Source organism: Salvelinus namaycush, chromosome 9 (assembly GCF_016432855.1).
Source record: "Salvelinus namaycush isolate Seneca chromosome 9, SaNama_1.0, whole genome shotgun sequence".
In the NCBI taxonomy this organism is placed as follows: Eukaryota; Metazoa; Chordata; class Actinopteri; order Salmoniformes; family Salmonidae; genus Salvelinus; species Salvelinus namaycush.
The window spans coordinates 930,304-951,301 of record NC_052315.1 but is presented as its reverse complement, the minus strand read 5'-3'; the positions used below and the strand labels follow the sequence as shown (position 1 = coordinate 951,301).

At 42.6% G+C, this 20,998-nt stretch overlaps 1 protein-coding gene across 1 annotated transcript in view; it reads right to left on the bottom strand.

Moving 5' to 3' along the window:
- The window catches only part of slco2a1 (solute carrier organic anion transporter family, member 2A1), a gene marked incomplete at its 5' end in the record, with an annotated part of 60,104 nt that overhangs the window by 10,144 nt on the left and 28,962 nt on the right, over positions 1-20,998 (bottom strand). Inside the window, 4 exons of the mRNA XM_039000705.1 lie at positions 2,622-2,787; positions 9,906-10,070; positions 10,362-10,437; positions 14,824-14,963. Of these exons, the coding sequence (XP_038856633.1) occupies positions 2,622-2,787; positions 9,906-10,070; positions 10,362-10,437; positions 14,824-14,963 (547 nt within the window). The remainder of the gene's footprint in view (positions 1-2,621; positions 2,788-9,905; positions 10,071-10,361; positions 10,438-14,823; positions 14,964-20,998) is intronic.

Here is a 20,998-nt window from a genome sequence, read left to right as displayed (position 1 = left end):
GACGACAGAGATTTGAGGTTATGGGATGAAGACCAGGGCTCCTGTTTATGTTACACGTTGTTCATTAGCCTCTGTTTGCTATTGTACTGCAGTAACAACATTCTAGTTGTTTTGGGCTCACCAGTGGCACAGCGCCAAACAATACTTTTGTCTTAATCTTCACAAAAATGCTAGGTCTTATCCCATGAAGTTGCTTGACTATTTTTCAGGCTGTTGGTACTGTCTGAAAAAAGGTACTGTACGTTTGTTATTCTCCCTATTATGACCTCATCATTATGTAACGGATGAACTTGTGTTTCACCAGGCACATTATTTATCCTACGAATTAAACCGCTGCAGACTGTACATCTCTGTTTTTGCGTCTGTAGTGATAGGTGATAACTCCATGGCGTTTGGCTTTGGGCAAGACTGTTTGAAGAACCTTAAACTCCAGTCCTCATGGCTTCCCAATAACTCCCATGTCATTAAAAAACAACCGCTGACAAACTACAGACAGTAACACAACATCCCCAGATACGGTTAGCTGACAAACTACAGACAGTAACACAACATCCCCAGATACGGTTAGCTGACAAACTACAGACAGTAACACAACATCCCCAGATACAGTTAGCTGACAAACTACAGACAGTAACACAACATCCCCAGATACGGTTAGCTGACAAACTACAGACAGTAACACAACATCCCCAGATACGGTTAGCTGACAAACTACAGACAGTAACACAACATCCCCAGATACAGTTAGCTGACAAACTACAGACAGTAACACAACATCCCCAGATACGGTTAGCTGACAAACTACAGACAGTAACACAACATCCCCAGATACGGTTAGCTGACAAACTACAGACAGTAACACAACATCCCCAGATACAGTTAGCTGACAAACTACAGACAGTAACACAACATCCCCAGATACGGTTAGCTGACAAACTACAGACAGTAACACAACATCCCCAGATACGGTTAGCTGACAAACTACAGACAGTAACACAACATCCCCAGATACAGTTAGCTGACAAACTACAGACAGTAACACAACATCCCCAGATACGGTTAGCTGACAAACTACAGACAGTAACACAACATCCCCAGATACGGTTAGCTGACAAACTACAGACAGTAACACAACATCCCCAGATACGGTTAGCTGACAAACTACAGACAGTAACACAACATCCCCAGATACGGTTAGCTAACAAACTACAGACAGTAACACAACATCCCCAGATACGGTTAGCTGACAAACTACAGACAGTAACACAACATCCCCAGATACGGTTAGCTGACAAACTACAGACAGTAACACAACATCCCCAGATACAGTTAGCTGACAAACTACAGACAGCAACACAACATCCCCAGATACGGTTAGCTGACAAACTACAGACAGTAACACAACATCCCCAGATACGGTTAGCTGACAAACTACAGACAGTAACACAACATCCCCAGATACGGTTAGCTGACAAACTACAGACAGTAACACAACATCCCCAGATATGGTTAGCTGACAAACTACAGACAGTAACACAACATCCCCAGATACGGTTAGCTGACAAACTACAGACAGTAACACAACATCCCCAGATACGGTTAGCTGACAAACTACAGACAGTAACACAACATCCCCAGATACGGTTAGCTGACAAACTACAGACAGTAACACAACATCCCCAGATACGGTTAGCTGACAAACTACAGACAGTAACACAACATCCCCAGATACGGTTAGCTGACAAACTACAGACAGTAACACAACATCCCCAGATACGGTTAGCTGACAAACTACAGACAGCAACACAACATCCCCAGATACAGTTAGCTGACAAACTACAGACAGTAACACAACATCCCCAGATACGGTTAGCTGACAAACTACAGACAGCAACACAACATCCCCAGATACGGTTAGCTGACAAACTACAGACAGTAACACAACATCCCCAGATACGGTTAGCTGACAAACTACAGACAGTAACACAACATCCCCAGATACGGTTAGCTGACAAACTACAGACAGTAACACAACATCCCCAGATACGGTTAGCTGACAAACTACAGACAGTAACACAACATCCCCAGATACGGTTAGCTGACAAACTACAGACAGTAACACAACATCCCCAGATACGGTTAGCTGACAAACTACAGACAGTAACACAACATCCCCAGATACGGTTAGCTGACAAACTACAGACAGCAACACAACATCCCCAGATACGGTTAGCTGACAAACTACAGACAGCAACACAACATCCCCAGATACGGTTAGCTGACAAACTACAGACAGTAACACAACATCCCCAGATACGGTTAGCTGACAAACTACAGACAGTAACACAACATCCCCAGATACAGTTAGCTGACAAACTACAGACAGTAACACAACATCCCCAGATACAGTTAGCTGACAAACTACAGACAGTAACACAACATCCCCAGATACAGTTAGCTGACAAACTACAGACTACAGACACATCAACAACATCCCCCTCAGCACACCGACCCCAATCAACCAGGACATGGCTCTCCTAAGATTTAACCGTTTTGCAAAAATGCAGATTACACCCCCAACACTGACTCACCCTTGGAATTCATAGTTGACCTCTTTCACCCTCTGTGTGGGACAGCCCATGAAGAAGAGGGGGATGAGGAGGAGAACAGAGATGCACAGCATGACGACAGAGAAACGAGGGATGGCCTTAAGAGAGAGACCCATTCTCTTCATGATGACCCCGCCCACCAGTATCCCCACGGCAACAGAAGGAAGGTTCACCGCACCTGAGGACGACGCGACAGAGTGATTAGAAAAACTAAGATAAAATACCCAGAGCCAAAATAAAATAACCAGAGCTAAGATAAAATAACCAGAGCTAAGATAAAATAACCAGAGCTAAGATAAAATAACCACAGCTAAGATAAAATAACCAGAGCTAAGATAAAATATCCAGAGCTAAGATAAAATAACCACAGCTAAGATAAATAACCAGAGCTAAGATAAATAACCAGAGCTAAGATAAGATTAACATTATTGTCCCAGAGTGGAAATATTTCTTGGAAATGCAAGTGCTGCTGCTCCCTCAACAAATACACATACAGCAAAATAGATAATGACAGTAGAATAGATGACAGTAGAATAGATATGACAGAATAGATAATAACAGTAGAGTAGATAAGACAGTAGAATAGATAAGACAGAATAGATATGACAGTAGAATAGATATGACAGAATAGATAATAACAGTAGAATAGATAAGACAGTAGAATAGATAAGACAGAATAGATCATGACAGTAGAATAGATAAGACAGAATAGATCATGACAGTAGAATAGATAAGACAGAATAGATAAGACAGAATAGATAATGTCAGTAGAATAGATATGACAGTAGAATAGATATGACAGTAGAATAGATAAGATGACAGTAGAATAGATAAGACAGAATAGATAAGATGACAGTAGAATAGATAAGACAGAATAGATAAGATGCCAGTAGAATAGATAAGATGACAGTAGAATAGATAAGACAGAATAGATAATGACAGTATAATAGATCATGACAGTAGAATAGATCATGACAGTAGAATAGATAATATGACAGTAGAATAGATAAGATGACAGTAGAATAGATAAGATGACAGTAGAATAGATAATGACAGTAGAATAGATAAGACAGAATAGATATGACAGTAGAATAGATAAGACAGAATAGATAATGACAGTAGAATAGATAAGATGACAGTAGAATAGATAACACAGAATAGATATGACAGTAGAATAGATAAGACAGTAGAATAGATAAGATGACAGTAGAATAGATAAGATGACAGTAGAATAGATAATGACAGTAGAATAGATGATAAGACAGTAGAATAGATAAGACATAATAGATAATGACAGTAGTATAGATAAGACATAATAGATAATGACAGTAGAATAGATAAGACATAATAGATAATGACAGTATAATAGATAAGACAGAATAGATAAGACAGAATAGATAATGAGAGTAGAATAGATAAGACAGAATAGATAATGACAGTAGAATAGATAAGATGCCAGTAGAATAGATAAGACAGAATAGATAAGATGCCAGTAGAATAGATAAGACAGTAGAATAGATAAGACATAATAGATAATGACAGTAGAATAGATAAGACAGTAGAATATATATGACAGTAGAATAGATAAGACAGAATAGATAATGAGAGTAGAATAGATAAGACATAATAGATAATGACAGTAGAATAGATAAGACAGAATAGATATGACAGTAGAATAGATAATGAGAGTAGAATAGATAAGATGCCAGTAGAATAGATAAGACAGAATAGATAAGATGCCAGTAGAATAGATAAGACAGTAGAATAGATAAGACATAATAGATAATGACAGTAGAATAGATAAGACAGAATAGATATGACAGTAGAATAGATAAGACAGAATAGATAATGAGAGTAGAATAGATAAGACATAATAGATAATGACAGTAGAATAGATAAGACAGAATAGATAAGACATAATAGATAATGACAGTAGAATAGATAAGACATAATAGATAATGACAGTAGAATAGATAAGACATAATAGATAATGACAGTAGAATAGATAATGACAGTAGAATAGATAAGACAGAATAGATATGACAGTAGAATAGATAAGACAGAATAGATAATGAGAGTAGAATAGATAAGACAGAATAGATAATGAGAGTAGAATAGATAAGACAGAATAGATAATGAGAGTAGAATAGATAAGACAGAATAGATAATGAGAGTAGAATAGATAAGACATAATAGATAATGACAGTAGAATAGATAAGACATAATAGATAATGACAGTAGAATAGATAATGACAGTAGAATAGATAAGACAGAATAGATATGACAGTAGAATAGATAAGACAGAATAGATAATGAGAGTAGAATAGATAAGACATAATAGATAATGACAGTAGAATAGATAAGACAGAATAGATATGACAGTAGAATAGATAAGACAGTAGAATAGATAAGACATAATAGATAATGACAGTAGAATAGATAAGACATAATAGATAATGACAGTAGAATAGATAAGACATAATAGATAATGACAGTAGAATAGATAATGACAGTAGAATAGATAAGACAGAATAGATATGACAGTAGAATAGATAAGACAGAATAGATAATGAGAGTAGAATAGATAAGACATAATAGATAATGACAGTAGAATAGATAAGACAGAATAGATATGACAGTAGAATAAATAATGAGAGTAGAATAGATAAGACAGAATAGATAATGACAGTAGAATAGATAAGACAGTAGAATAGATAATGAGAGTAGAATAGATAAGACAGAATAGATAATGACAGTAGAATAGATAATGACAGTAGAATAGATAAGACAGAATAGATATGACAGTAGAATAGATAAGACAGAATAGATAATGAGAGTAGAATAGATAAGACAGAATAGATATGACAGTATAATAGATAAGACAGAATAGATATGACAGTATAATAGATAAGACAGAAAAGATAATGACAGTAGAATAGATAAGACAGTAGAATAGATAAGACAGAATAGATAAGATGACAGTAGAATAGATAAGACAGAATAGATAAGATGCCAGTAGAATAGGATAAGATGACAGTAGAATAGATAATGACAGTAGAATAGATAAGATGACAGTAGAATAGATAAGACAGAATAGATAATGACAGTAGAATAGATCAGACAGAATAGATAATGACAGTAGAATAGATAAGATGACAGTAGAATAGATAAGACAGTAGAATAGATAAGACATAATAGATAATGACAGTAGAATAGATAATGACAGTGGAATAGATAAGACAGAATAGATATGACAGTAGAATAGATAAGACAGAATAGATAATGACAGTAGAATAGATAAGACAGAATAGATAATGACAGTAGAATAGATAAGACAGAATAGATAATGACAGTATAATAGATAAGACAGAATAGATAATGACAGTAGAATAGATAAGACAGTAGAATAGATAAGATGACAGTAGAATAGATAAGACAGTAGAATAGATAAGATGACAGTAGAATAGATAATGACAGTAGAATAGATAAGACAGAATAGATATGACAGTAGAATAGATAAGACAGAATAGATAATGAGAGTAGAATAGATAAGACAGAATAGATATGACAGTATAATAGATAAGACAGAATAGATATGACAGTATAATAGATAAGACAGAAAAGATAATGACAGTAGAATAGATAAGACAGTAGAATAGATAAGACAGAATAGATAAGATGACAGTAGAATAGATAAGACAGAATAGATAAGATGCCAGTAGAATAGGATAAGATGACAGTAGAATAGATAATGACAGTAGAATAGATAAGATGACAGTAGAATAGATAAGACAGAATAGATAATGACAGTAGAATAGATCAGACAGAATAGATAATGACAGTAGAATAGATAAGATGACAGTAGAATAGATAAGACAGTAGAATAGATAAGACATAATAGATAATGACAGTAGAATAGATAATGACAGTGGAATAGATAAGACAGAATAGATATGACAGTAGAATAGATAAGACAGAATAGATAATGACAGTAGAATAGATAAGACAGAATAGATAATGACAGTAGAATAGATAAGACAGAATAGATAATGACAGTATAATAGATAAGACAGAATAGATAATGACAGTAGAATAGATAAGACAGTAGAATAGATAAGATGACAGTAGAATAGATAAGACAGTAGAATAGATAAGATGACAGTAGAATAGATAAGACAGAATAGATAAGATGACAGTAGAATAGATAAGACAGAATAGATAAGATGCCAGTAGAATAGATAAGATGACAGTAGAATAGATAATGACAGAATAGATAATGACAGTAGAATAGATAAGATGACAGTAGAATAGATAAGACAGTAGAATAGATAAGACATAATAGATAATGACAGTAGTATAGATAATGACAGTAGAATAGATAAGACAGAATAGATATGACAGTAGAATAGATAAGACAGAATAGATAATGAGAGTAGAATAGATAAGAGAGAATAGATAAGCTTCATAAATGCTATCATTTACAGATACACCATAATTCCCCTGTTCCACATAGTGGATCAACATGGAGTCACATACGCCATCATTCCTCTGTGTGTGTGTGTGTGTGTGTCTGTCTCTCTTTGTGTGTGTGTGTGTGTGTTCTGTACTGACCTATGAGAAGACAGTAGTGTTCTGTACTGACCTATGAGGAGACAGTAGTGTTCTGTACTGACCTATGAGGAGACAGTAGTGTTGTACTGACCTATGAGGAGACAGTAGTGTTGTACTGACCTATGAGGAGGCTGTAGTGTTCTGTACTGACCTATGAGGAGGCTGTAGTGTTCTGTACTGACCTATGAGGAGACAGTAGTGTTCTGTACTGACCTATGAGGAGACAGTAGTGTTCTGTACTGACCTATGAGGAGACAGTAGTGTTCTGTACTGACCTATGAGGAGACAGTAGTGTTGTACTGACCTATGAGGAGACAGTAGTGTTCTGTACTGACCTATGAGGAGACAGTAGTGTTGTACTGACCTATGAGGAGACAGTAGTGTTGTACTGACCTATGAGGAGGCTGTAGTGTTCTGTACTGACCTATGAGGAGACAGTAGTGTTGTACTGACCTATGAGGAGGCTGTAGTGTTCTGTACTGACCTATGAGGAGGCTGTAGTGTTCTGTACTGACCTATGAGGAGACAGTAGTGTTCTGTACTGACCTATGAGGAGACAGTAGTGTTCTGTACTGACCTATGAGGAGACAGTAGTGCTGTACTGACCTATGAGGAGACAGTAGTGTTGTACTGACCTATGAGGAGACAGTAGTGCTGTACTGACCTATGAGGAGACAGTAGTGTTCTGTACTGACCTATGAGGAGACAGTAGTGTTGTACTGACCTATGAGGAGACAGTAGTGTTGTACTGACCTATGAGGAGACAGTAGTGTTCTGTACTGACCTATGAGGAGACAGTAGTGTTCTGTACTGACCTATGAGGAGGCTGTAGTGTTGTACTGACCTATGAGGAAACAGTAGTGTTCTGTACTGACCTATGAGGAGGCTGTAGTGTTGTACTGACCTATGAGGAGACAGTAGTGTTGTACTGACCTATGAGGAGACAGTAGTGTTCTGTACTGACCTATAAGGAGGCTGTAGTGTTGTACTGACCTATGAGGAGACATTAGTGTTCTGTACTGACCTATGAGGAGACAGTAGTGTTCTGTACTGACCTATGAGGAGACAGTAGTGTTGTACTGACCTATGAGGAGACAGTAGTGTTCTGTACTGACCTATGAGGAGACAGTAGTGTTGTACTGACCTATGAGGAGACAGTAGTGTTGTACTGACCTATGAGGAGACAGTAGTGTTGTACTGACCTATGAGGAGACAGTAGTGTTGTACTGACCTATGAGGAGACAGTAGTGTTGTACTGACCTATGAGGAGACAGTAGTGCTGTACTGACCTATGAGGGGACAGTACTGTTGTACTGACCTATGAGGAGACAGTAGTGTTGTACTGACCTATGAGGAGACAGTAGTGCTGTACTGACCTATGAGGAGACAGTAGTGTTGTAATGACCTATGAGGAGACAGTAGTGTTCTGTACTGACCTATGAGGAGACAGTAGTGTTGTACTGACCTATGAGGAGACAGTAGTGCTGTACTGACCTATGAGGAGACAGTAGTGTTCTGTACTGACCTATGAGGAGACAGTAGTGTTCTGTACTGACCTATGAGGAGACAGTAGTGTTCTGTACTGACCTATGAGGAGACAGTAGTGTTCTGTACTGACCTATGAGGAGACAGTAGTGTTGTACTGACCTATGAAGAGACAGTAGTGTTCTGTACTGACCTATGAAGAGACAGTAGTGTTCTGTACTGACCTATGAGGAGACAGTAGTGTTCTGTACTGACCTATGAGGAGACAGTAGTGCTGTACTGACCTATGAGGAGACAGTAGTGTTCTGTACTGACCTATGAGGAGACAGTAGTGTTGTACTGACCTATGAGGAGACAGTAGTGTTCTGTACTGACCTATGAGGAGACAGTAGTGCTGTACTGACCTATGAGGAGACAGTAGTGTTCTGCACTGACCTATGAGGAGGCTGCTGTAAGCGGTGGTCGTGCTGTACTGACCTATGAGGAGGCTGCTGTAAGCGGTGGTCGTGCTGTACTGACCTATGAGGAGGCTGCTGTAAGCGGTGGTCGTGCTGTACTGACCTATGAGGAGGCTGCTGTAAGCGGTGGTCGTGCTGTACTGACCTATGAGGAGGCTGCTATAAGCGGTGGTCGTGTTGTACTGACCTATGAGGAGACAGTAGTGTTCTGCACTGACCTATGAGGAGGCTGCTGTAAGCGGTGGTCGTGCTGTACTGACCTATGAGGAGGCTGCTGTAAGCGGTGGTCGTGCTGTACTGACCTATGAGGAGACAGTAGTGTTCTGCACTGACCTATGAGGAGGCTGCTGTAAGCGGTGGTCGTGCTGTACTGACCTATGAGGAGGCTGCTGTAAGCGGTGGTCGTGCTGTACTGACCTATGAGGAGGCTGCTGTAAGCGGTGGTCGTGCTGTACTGACCTATGAGGAGGCTGCTGTAAGCGGTGGTCGTGCTGTACTGACCTATGAGGAGGCTGCTGTAAGCGGTGGTCGTGCTGTACTGACCTATGAGGAGGCTGCTGTAAGCGGTGGTCGTGCTGTACTGACCTATGAGGAGACAGTAGTGTTCTGCACTGACCTATGAGGAGGCTGCTGTAAGCGGTGGTCGTGCTGTACTGACCTATGAGGAGGCTGCTGTAAGCGGCAGTCGTGCTGTACTGACCTATGAGGAGGCTGCTGTAAGCGGCAGTCGTGCTGTACTGACCTATGAGGAGGCTGCTGTAAGCGGCAGTCGTGCTGTACTGTCTCTCCAGGAACTTGTTGAGGAAGGTGGCGAGGCCAGCGATGACTGAAGAGAAACAGCACTGAGACAGGACCAACAGCAGGAACAGAGGACTGAGGAGCAGACGGACAAACAGCCTGGGGAACACTGGGGAGAGAGGAACAGAGAGGACACACAGAGACAGGCAAGAAAGACAGACACAAAAGAATACATAAATTAGTCAGTTAACTGAGGGTTATTGTAGCCAGCGGGCAGATTCTCTGTAGAATTCTACCAAACACACAATATTGTGTGTGTGTGTGTGTGTGTGTGTGTGTGTGTGTGTGTGTGTGTGTGTGTGTGTGTGTGTGTGTGTGTGTGTGTGTGCCAGCCAGCCAGCCAGCCAGCCAGCCAGCCAGCCAGCCAGCCAGCCAGCCAGCCAGTCTATAGAGGACTTACTCTTAAGGAAATCAAGCAGTGAGATCTCAGGCTTTTCGGAGCCTTCATTCAGAATGTCAGTTTCAGTCCCAGTTACCTAGGAAATAAGACATTAAAAAGTGGCAATAAGCAGGAGAAAACAATAACAAAGCAAATTCCCCGGCCCTGTTTCTGTAAACATCTGAGAGATGTGGCCGGAGAAATGTTACCACTCTCAAATTCATAGACAGAGCTATGGATGCAAGGACTGACCATCCATGATATCAACATCACAGTTTTAAAACCACGTTATGAGGTTATACAGTGGTTGTTACCATTCACTTTGTTTACAAACATAGGAGTAAAACAAGCTTATATATTTGGGGTTTTGATGCGGTACAACAATTGAAGTAAGAGCATGAGGCATTTATGAGCTATATTCTTAAAGAATCAGGTACATATTATTAATTTATAAGTCAAACATTTATACAGCAACTGCAGATGACCCCTTTAAGGTTGAAGAACAGTAGAAAGAATGCATGCATAATTTAAGCTTTTATTTTGGAAAATGTATTTTCAGAAGGGCGAAGAAAGCATAAGTTTTGATTTCATTATTCATGCAATATTTTTCAATGTCAAATCTTGGGAGAGAGAGAGACAGACATGGAGAGAGAGAGAGAGAGAGAGACAGAAGAGAGAGGAGAGAATCCCCTTGAGGAATTTACTTAATCTTTTTCAACCGCTGAATGGAAATATCTCTTAAACAAGCAGAGAGAAGAAATTGGCTGCACCATATCAGATGAGAGGCTATGGGAATCTGGAATATGAGAATTTGATTTGAAAAAGTCCATCTTTCACCAGCCTGTGTGTGATTCTCAACAGTATATAACCAATACGCTTACCAGAAAACCTGAGGTAACTGAGTTTGGCTGTGGAAACCGACTGCAAGTAATCGGTCTGTGTTACAGGTCTAAGCTTTTATCCAATTTAAAAGCAAAATACAAACGTTTTAATTGAAAAGTAGGCATTGGTTTGAAGCCGATAAAGAAATTCACGAGCACCACAACGCCTATTCCACCCATGCTCTACCAAGGTTTTACAGCACCACAATGCCTACTCCACCCATGCTGTACCAAGGTTTTACAGACCACAGTCCCTATTCCACCCATGCTCTACCAAGGTTTTACAGCACCACAATGCCTACTCCAGCCATGCTCTACTAAGGTTTTACAGCACCACAATGCCTATTCCACCCATGCTCTACCAAGGTTTTACAGCACCACAATGCCTACTCCACCCATGCTCCACCAAGGTTTTCCAGCACCACAGTCCCTATTCCACCCATGCTCTACCAAGGTTTTACAGCACCACAATGCCTACTCCACCCATGCTCTACCAAGGTTTTCCAGCACCACAGTCCCTACTCCACCCATGCTCCACCAAGGTTTTACAGCACCACAGTCCCTACTCCACCCATGCTCTACCAAGGTTTTACAGCACCACAGTCCCTATTCCACCCATGCTCTACCAAGGTTTTACAGCACCACAATGCCTACTCCACCCATGCTCTACCAAGGTTTTCCAGCACCACAGTCCCTACTCCACCCATGCTCTACCAAGGTTTTACAGCACCACAGTCCCTACTCCACCCATGCTCTACCAAGGTTTTACAGCACCACAATGCCTACTCCACCCATGCTCTACCAAGGTTTTCCAGCACCACAGTCCCTACTCCACCCATGCTCTACCAAGGTTTTCCAGCACCACAGTCCCTACTCCACCCATGCTCTACCAAGGTTTTCCAGCACCACAGTCCCTACTCCACCCATGCTCTACCAAGGTTTTACAGACCACAGCTTTGACCTACTACAGTAGCTACGTTGGTCTATTACTTCAAACAATGTGTATTCAGGTTGTTTTAAGGGTTAAAACTTTCTCAAACAACCAACACCAGAAGGTGATTATGCAACATTATTACACAACATAATACAGAGAATGTTTCCCGTGGGACAACGGTGGTCCTCTCTGATATCGCACAGCGGATTAGCTCCGATGTTCCAGAGGGACCAGAAGATAAACAAGTGTATAGAGATGGGCCCTGCGCTCCGTCAATCAGCTGCTGTACACATTTCAGGGAACACAGTCCACCACCTTGTCATTAAGCAGTGTGTCCCGGTGATGTCACCGTAGGGGTGGAGTGCATCTGAAGGAAAGCATCCAGTCTCCTCCAATGAGTAGCAAGATGGAGAAGGGTGCGGCCTGCATCTGCAGGAAGCCCTTTTATACTTATATTGGTCCATTTCTAGGACTCCGGTACACAGGCAGGAGGGATAGGTAGCTAACTAACTAGGACTCTGGTACACAGGCAGGAGGGATAGGTAGCTAACTAACTAGGACTCTGGTACACAGCAGGCAGGATAGGTAGCTAACTAACTAGGACTCCAGTACACAGGCAGGAGGGATAGGTAGCTAACTAACTAGGACTCCGGTACACAGGCAGGAGGGATAGGTAGCTAACTAACTAGGACTCCAGTACACAGGCAGGAGGGATAGGTAGCTAACTAACTAGGACTCCGGTACACAGGCAGGAGGGATAGGTAGCTAACTAACTAGGACTCCGGTACACAGGCAGGAGGGATAGGTAGCTAACTAACTAGGACTCCGGTACACAGGCAGGAGGGATAGGTAGCTAACTAACTAGGACTCCAGTACACAGGCAGGAGGGATAGGTAGCTAACTAACTAGGACTCTGGTACACAGCAGGCAGGATAGGTAGCTAACTAACTAGGACTCTGGTACACAGCAGGTAGCTAGCTAGTACACACCCCAGTCGCTGTCCATTGCTACTCAACAATGCTCTATTTAGAGCCACCTATTAATAAAAATAAGCACACACACTGTGTTCATCAGTCTGCGTGCACATTTTGAATTATAATGACAAGAAGACAATTGCATTGAGAGGAGGTAGCATACTGAATCAATGCATACGGTAAGGGCTGTAACGTTAGCTAGCCACATTGCTAAGCAAGCCATGTTGACTAGTGTATGGAGTAACGTTAGATGAGCAATACCCATTGCTTGTATTATACATTAGCAGCATGGCAGTTTCAACTATGAACTTTACTCAGCTAGCTAGCTGTACTTTGTGGAATAAATACTGTCAACATTGAGTCGATGTATCTCTATCTGTCCATACAGCTAATGTTACAGCCTTGCTAGCGTGTAGTTAACAAGCTAACTTTACTGGCTAACTTTGATGGATAATGTTAGTTGGCTAGCTAACTGGCAATAGCACCAAAGGACGTTCTCTAGCTTGTCTTTGTCTTTAGGTGTTTGTTCTCTGATTACACGCAAGTGTCAAGGCCAATAGTTTACACAGATGACTTCAGCCATGTGAAAAACCTTCCATAGCAAAATATAGCTGGCTTCGTTTCTGTGTAGCTTGTCTCTTATCCGACTGGTGTTAGCTAGCTACTAGCGCTGTTGCCGCGCAACCTAAGTGCTTTGACCCTGTTTTAGAACTATGAGATATGGCGGAAAATGTGTTAGCATTGTCAGAAATGCTACAAAAAGGTAGCACATCGTTGAATGGATCTTAAATGGACAGAAATGAGCACGTGAGAGAGATAAATTATATAATCAAAACTATTGTCCCTACAAACTTAGTTGGCAAGTCTACTGGTCACTTTACGGATGCTGTAGTTCTTATCTGATGCCTAGATATTGAGCTAAGTCGGGGCAATACATTTTATTTTTTAATGCTAATGCTAATGGTAATGCCAATGCTTATGCTAATGTTAATGACCCTGTTCAAAATCCGGTATGTGGTTCTCAGTAACGGACGGACGGCTCGTGACGAAAAGGCGAGGAAGTGTGTTGTGTACCTCCAAGTTATCTGCGAATTTTCGTCGACATCGGTGACATATTGGCTTTATCACCCTCACAATAACATTCTAGCTTAGTTAACTTCAATAAACAGTACACGGCAGCTAAAATGATCAGCTGCACTGCTGGCTCCAAGCCAGAAGAGGTCAGTATAACCTGAATTAAAATAGACTTATTTTCCCAGACAATATACATTTTCAAGCTCTATCTATGCACGTCATTGAAAATAATGAAATACCACAATACATAATATATATTAGTGTCTGGGCCCCGGTCTTACAACCTAAATTCTTCCCCTGGGGAAGATATTTATTATTCTCAGAAGAAGAATTAAGTAAACTAACCTAGCACTGCTTTGTCCTTGAAGTTTTGGAAATGTTGTTTACAAGGGAATTTTAGTAATACCTTATTTGGTGGTTACCTACATAAAGACATCCTAATACAGCCAAGACCCCATTCATAACACACGCATAAGCAGTGTATAAAAGCATCTATGTCTGCATCCCAAACTATACTATTTTCCCTACACAGTGCACTACTTTTGATCAGAGCCATATGGGGCCCTGTGTAGGGATTAGGGTGCCGTTTTGGGATGCGAACTTTAGTGAGAGAGTGTTACCTCGTCTTCCAGCGGCATGCTGCGAGGAAAGAAGAAGTATGGGGCCGAGGTCAGGGCTAGGCTGGCAGAGGAGACGAGGAGGCCCATCCACCACGCACCCACCCAGCGAGGGTCTGTAGGGGCCAGCTCAGCGTTGGTGACTGGAGGGAGAGAGGAAGGTTAGAGAGGAGGGTTTGTAGGGGCCAGCTCAGCATTGGTGACTGGAGGGAGAGAGGAAGGTTAGAGAGGAGGGTCTGTAGGGGCCAGCTCAGCGTTGGTGACTGGAGGGAGAGAGGAAGGGTCTGTAGGGGCCAGCTCAGCGTTGGTGACTGGAGGGAGAGAGGAAGGTTAGAGAGGAGGGTTTGTAGGGGCCAGCTCAGCATTGGTGACTGGAGGGAGAGAGGAAGGTTAGAGAGGAGGGTCTGTAGGGGCCAGCTCAGCGTTGGTGACTGGAGGGAGAGAGGAAGGGTCTGTAGGGGCCAGCTCAGCGTTGGTGACTGGAGGGAGAGAGGAAGGTTAGAGAGGAGGGTCTGTAGGGGCCAGCTCAGCATTGGTGACTGGAGGGAGAGAGGAAGGTTAGAGAGGAGGGTCTGTAGGGGCCAGCTCAGCGTTGGTGACTGGAGGGAGAGAGGAAGGGTCTATAGGGGCCAGCTCAGCGTTGGTGACTGGAGGGAGAGAGGAAGGTTAGAGAGGAGGGTCTGTAGGGGCCAGCTCAGCGTTGGTGACTGGAGGGAGAGAGGAAGGTTAGAGGGAGAGTCTGTAGGGGCCAGCTCAGCGTTGGTGACTGGAGGGAGAGAGGAAGGGTCTGTAGGGGCCAGCTCAGCGTTGGTGACTGGAGGGAGATAGGAAGGTTAGAGAGGAGGGTCTGTAGGGGCTAGCTCAGCGTTGGTGACTGGAGGGAGAGAGGAAGGTTAGAGGGAGGGTCTGTAGGGGCCAGCTCAGCGTTGGTGACTGGAGGGAGAGAGGAAGGTTAGAGAGGAGGGTCTGTAGGGGCCAGCAGAGCGTTGGTGACTGGAGGGAGAGAGGAAGGTTAGAGAGGAGGGTCTGTAGGGGCCAGCTCAGCGTTTGGTGACTGGAGGGAGAGAGGAAGGTTAGAGGGAGGGTCTGTAGGGGCCAGCTCAGCGTTGGTGACTGGAGGGAGAGAGGAAGGGTCTGTAGGGGCCAGCTCAGCGTTGGTGACTGGAGGGAGAGAGGAAGGTTAGAGGGAGGGTCTGTAGGGGCCAGCTCAGCGTTGGTGACTGGAGGGAGAGAGGAAGGGTCTGTAGGGGCCAGCTCAGCGTTGGTGACTGGAGGGAGAGAGGAAGGTTAGAGGGAGGGTCTGTAGGGGCCAGCTCAGCGTTGGTGACTGGAGGGAGAGAGGAAGGTTAGAGGGAGGGTCTGTAGGGGCCAGCTCAGCGTTGGTGACTGGAGGGAGAGAGGAAGGGTCTGTAGGGGCCAGCTCAGCGTTGGTGACTGGAGGGAGAGAGGAAGGGTCTGTAGGGGCCAGCTCAGCGTTGGTGACTGGAGGGAGAGAGGAAGGTTAGAGGGAGGGTCTGTAGGGGCCAGCTCAGCGTTGGTGACTGGAGGGAGAGAGGAAGGTTAGAGAGAGAGAGAGACAGAAAGACAGGCAGACAGGCAGGGAGAAAGCAAGCTAGGTCGGCAGAGATGGAGAAAGAGAGGGCTCAAGAACAGTCTGAAGCACCCGGCCTCAATAGACTCTGAAGTCAAATGAGAGAGAGACAGAGACAGCGAGAGAGAGGGCTGATAAGTCCAAAACTATTTAACCTGTGTTCTGACAGTTATCATTATATTCAGTTTTATTTTAGGTTATTCCAAGAGGTCCTGAAATCAAGATCACAAATACAAACAGTTCTATTAAAAACAGACCAAAAATGGCATGTATCTAGGACTAAATTATCAGCAACACAGGTGTAGCTTTAGCATGGCTTTGAACGAGCTGGGAGACAAAGCAAGAAGAGCATTCTATGCCTTTAAAAGGAACATTAAAATATACAGTCCAATTAGGCTCTGCCCAAAAAAATATATATATATATTTGGCAGGAAGGTATGGTGTCCATTCCCTACTGAGGATGATTCATGAATGGGACAAACATCCAATCGAAATACTGCATGTAGAATTGCATGCAGAGTGTATTGTAAGTGCAAAGAAAAACTCCAAATAACACAAGTAGAGCAGAATAAAAGAGACATCACATTTTACAACCATCTAAAAACAAGCAGCCCTGAAACATTTATTCACACAGCTCTACAATGTCAAGAGATGAAACAAGAGAAGAGTCCCCTCATCCAGCTGGTTCTGAGGCTCAGTTCACTAACCCAAACCAACCCCATGGAGCCTCAGGACAGCAGTCAGCCAGCTGGTTCTGAGGCTCAGTTCACTAACCCAAACCAATCCCATAGAGCCTTAGGACAGCAGTCAACCAACTGGTTCTGAGGCTCAGTTCACTGACCCAAACCAACCGCATGGAGCCTCTGGACAGCAGTCAACCAACTGGTTCTGAGGCTCAGTTCACTGACCCAAACCAATCCCATAGAGCCTCAGGACAGCAGTCAACCAGCTGGTTCTGAGGCTCAGTTCACTAACCCAAACCAACCCCACAGAGCCTCAGGACAGCAGTCAATCAGCTGGTTCTGAGGCTCAGTTCACTAACCCAAACCAACCCCACAGAGCCTCAGGACAGCAGTCAACCAGCTGGTTCTGAGGCTCAGTTCACTGACCCAAACCAATCCCACAGAGCGGGGCTGCCCAACCCTTTTCCTGGAGATCTACTGTCCTGTAGGTTTTCAGTCCAACCCTCTTCCTGGAGATCTACTGTCCTGTAGGTTATCAGTCCAACCCTCTTCCTGGAGATCTACCGTCCTGTAGGTTTTCAGTCCAACCCTCTTCCTGGAGATCTACTGTCCTGTAGGTTATCAGTCCAACCCTCTTCCTGGAGATCTACCATCCTGTAGGTTTTCAGTCCAACCCTCTTCCTGGAGATCTACTGTCCTGTAGGTTATCAGTCCAACCCTCTTCCTGGAGATCTACTGTCCTGTAGGTTTTCAGTCCAACCCTCTTCCTGGAGATCTACTGTCCTGTGGGTTTCAGGGTTGGACTGAAAACCCACTGGACGGTAGATCTCCAGAAAGAGGGTTGGGCAACCCTGCCTTAGAGCCTCAGGACAGCACTCAAAAAATCTGGCACAACCAAATTATCACAAAGCAAAAAGAAAATATATCACCTATTGGAAAGACACTATAAGAAATCAAAGTAAACTTCAATGCTATTTGTCTCTAAACAGACAGTACACAGTGGCAGACTATCTGACCCCTGTGACTGATACAGCACACGGTGGCAGACTATCTGACCCCTGTGACTGATACAGTACACGGTGGCAGACTATCTGACCCCTGTGACTGATACAGCACACGGTGGCAGACTATCTGACCCCTGTGACTGATACAGCACACGGTGGCAGACTATCTGACCCCTGTGACTGATACCGTACACGATGGCAGACTATCTGACCCCTGTGACTGATACAGCACACGGTGGCAGACTATCTGACCCCTGTGACTGATACAGCACACGATGGCAGACTATCTGACCCCTGTGACTGATACAGTACACGGTGGCAGACTATCTGACCCCTGTGACTGATACAGTACACGGTGGCAGACTATCTGACCCCCGTGACTGATGGAAAACACTGACTAGGTACAGACTCAGTGAGCACAGTCTGATCATAGAGACTTGTCGTCATAGACAAACCTGGTTGCCCAGAGAGGACAGGCTGTGCTCACTCTGGTGTCACCTCGTTACTCAGTATGTGTTACATCTGTGCTGGTTTGTCATCTCGTTAGTGGGAAGGTGTTTCAGGTGATATTTAAGAGTGTCTGGCCCAGTGCTCCAGTTGTCTTGAGAGATGTGGAGGGTTAACTATTTTAGTTGGCACTTCCTATTTGATTTCTAGACAAACAATCCTTTATCTGATCTTCCCTGTTTTTGTTTTGCTTCCTGTTTTTAAGTTTGGTGTGGGGTTTTTCCTTTTGTTTGCCTCTTAGTGGGTCTCATAGTGGGTGTCTTTTACGTTCTAGTTGTTGTTGCTAGTTAACTTTTAGTGGACACCCGCATGAATGTTTTTTAATTTTGTTTAACCCCACCTGTTTTGGTTGTTGTCAATGACTCTTTGTTAGTTTCCCCGTCTGTTTGAATGGCATTTTCTTGACGGGGAACGTAACATGTCATGTGACTTCTCAGTCATGTTGAGACTGCCCAACTACTATATATTTGATGTATTATTCTCATTAATATTGTTGTTTCTGTTAATCACATTTCCACTACTATTATTATTAATTGCAGTTTGTCCTACCATTGTTGTTTTATGTATACTTTGACAATGGAAGTAATTTAACTTGCCGTGTCAATAAAGTCTACGAGAGAGAAAGCGCTAGAACAGTCTGAAGCATCCGGCCTCAGCCTACTAGACTCTAAAGTCAAATGTCTACAGTTCGCTGATGATCTGTTGTTTCTGTCCCCAACCAAGGAGGCCCTACAGCAGCACCTAGATATTCTGCCAGACCTGGGACCTGACAGTTTATAACACAAAGTGTTACAAAAAAAGTCCAGTTGCCAGGACCACAAATAAAAATTCCACCTAGACCTAGACCTACCCAACTTGGCATAAACATCAGCACCACAGGTAACTTCCACAAGGCTATAAACAATCCAAGAGACAAGGCAAGAAGGGCCTTCTATGCCATCAAAGGAACATAAAACATCCCAAGTAGGATCTGGCTAAGAATAATTCAGTCAACAACCTAGAATTCACAAAATGGGACAAACACCAAGTTGAGACTGCATGCAGAATTCTGCAAAAATAACCTCTGCGTACGACTTAAAACTTCAAATAATGCATGCAGAGCAGAATTAGGACGATTCACTCAAATGATCAAAATCCAGAAAAGAGCAATTAAATTCTACAACCACCTTAAAGGAAGTGATTCTCAAAGCTTATATAACAAAGCCCTCAACTACAGATGAACCTGGAGAAGAGTCCCCTCAGCCAGCTGGTTCTGGGGCTCTGTTCACAAACAGACCCCACAGAGCCCCAGAAAAGCAACACAATGAGAATTTTCATGAAAAAACAAAAAGATAATTAGTTGACACATTGGAAAGAATCCACAACAACAAAAATGAGCAAACTGGAATGTTATTTGGCCCTAAACAGAGGGGTACACAGTGGCAGAATACCTGACCACTGTGACTGACCCAAACTTAAGGAAAGCTTTCACTATGTACAGATTCATTGAGCGTAGCCTTGCTATTGAGAGGCCACCTTAGGCTATGTGCAACACCGCCCACAAAATGAGGTGGAAACTGAGCTGCACTTCCTAACCTCCTGCCCAATGTATGACCATATTAGAGACACATATTTCCCTCAGATTACACAGACCCACAAAGAATTAGAAAACATATCCAATTTTGATAAACTCCCATATCTATTAGGTGAAATACCACAGGGTGCAATCACAGCAGCAAGATATCTGACCTGTTGCCACAAGAAAAGGGCAACCAGTGAAGAACAGACACCATTGTAAATACAACCTATATTTATGTTTATTTATGTTTTGTACTTTAACTATTTGCACATCGTTACAACACTGTATAGAGCCAATAATACATTCTATTCACACCCCTTGATTTTTCCCACATTTTGTTGATACAGCCTGAATTTAAAATGGATTAAATTGAGATTGTGTCACTGGTCTACACACAATAACCCAATAATGTCAAAGTGGAATTATGTTTTTTAGAAATCTTTACAAATTCAACCCCTTTGTTATGGCAAGCCTAAATAAGTTTAGGTGTAAAAAAATGTGCTTAACAAGTCGCATAAGTTGCATGGACTTGTATGTGTGCAATAATAGTGTTTAACATGATTATTAAATGACTTCCTCGTCTCTGTACCCCACACATACAAGTATCTGTAAGGTCCCTCAGTCCAGCAGTGAATTTCAAACACAGATTCAACTATAAAGACCAGGGAGGTTTTCCAATGCCTCGCAAAGAAGGGCACCTATTGGTAGATGGGTGAGCAGACATTGAATATCCCCCTTTGAGCATGGTGAAATTATTAATTACACTTTGGATGGTGTATCGATACACCCAGCCACCACAAAGATACAGGCGTCCTTCCTAACTCAGTTGCCGGAG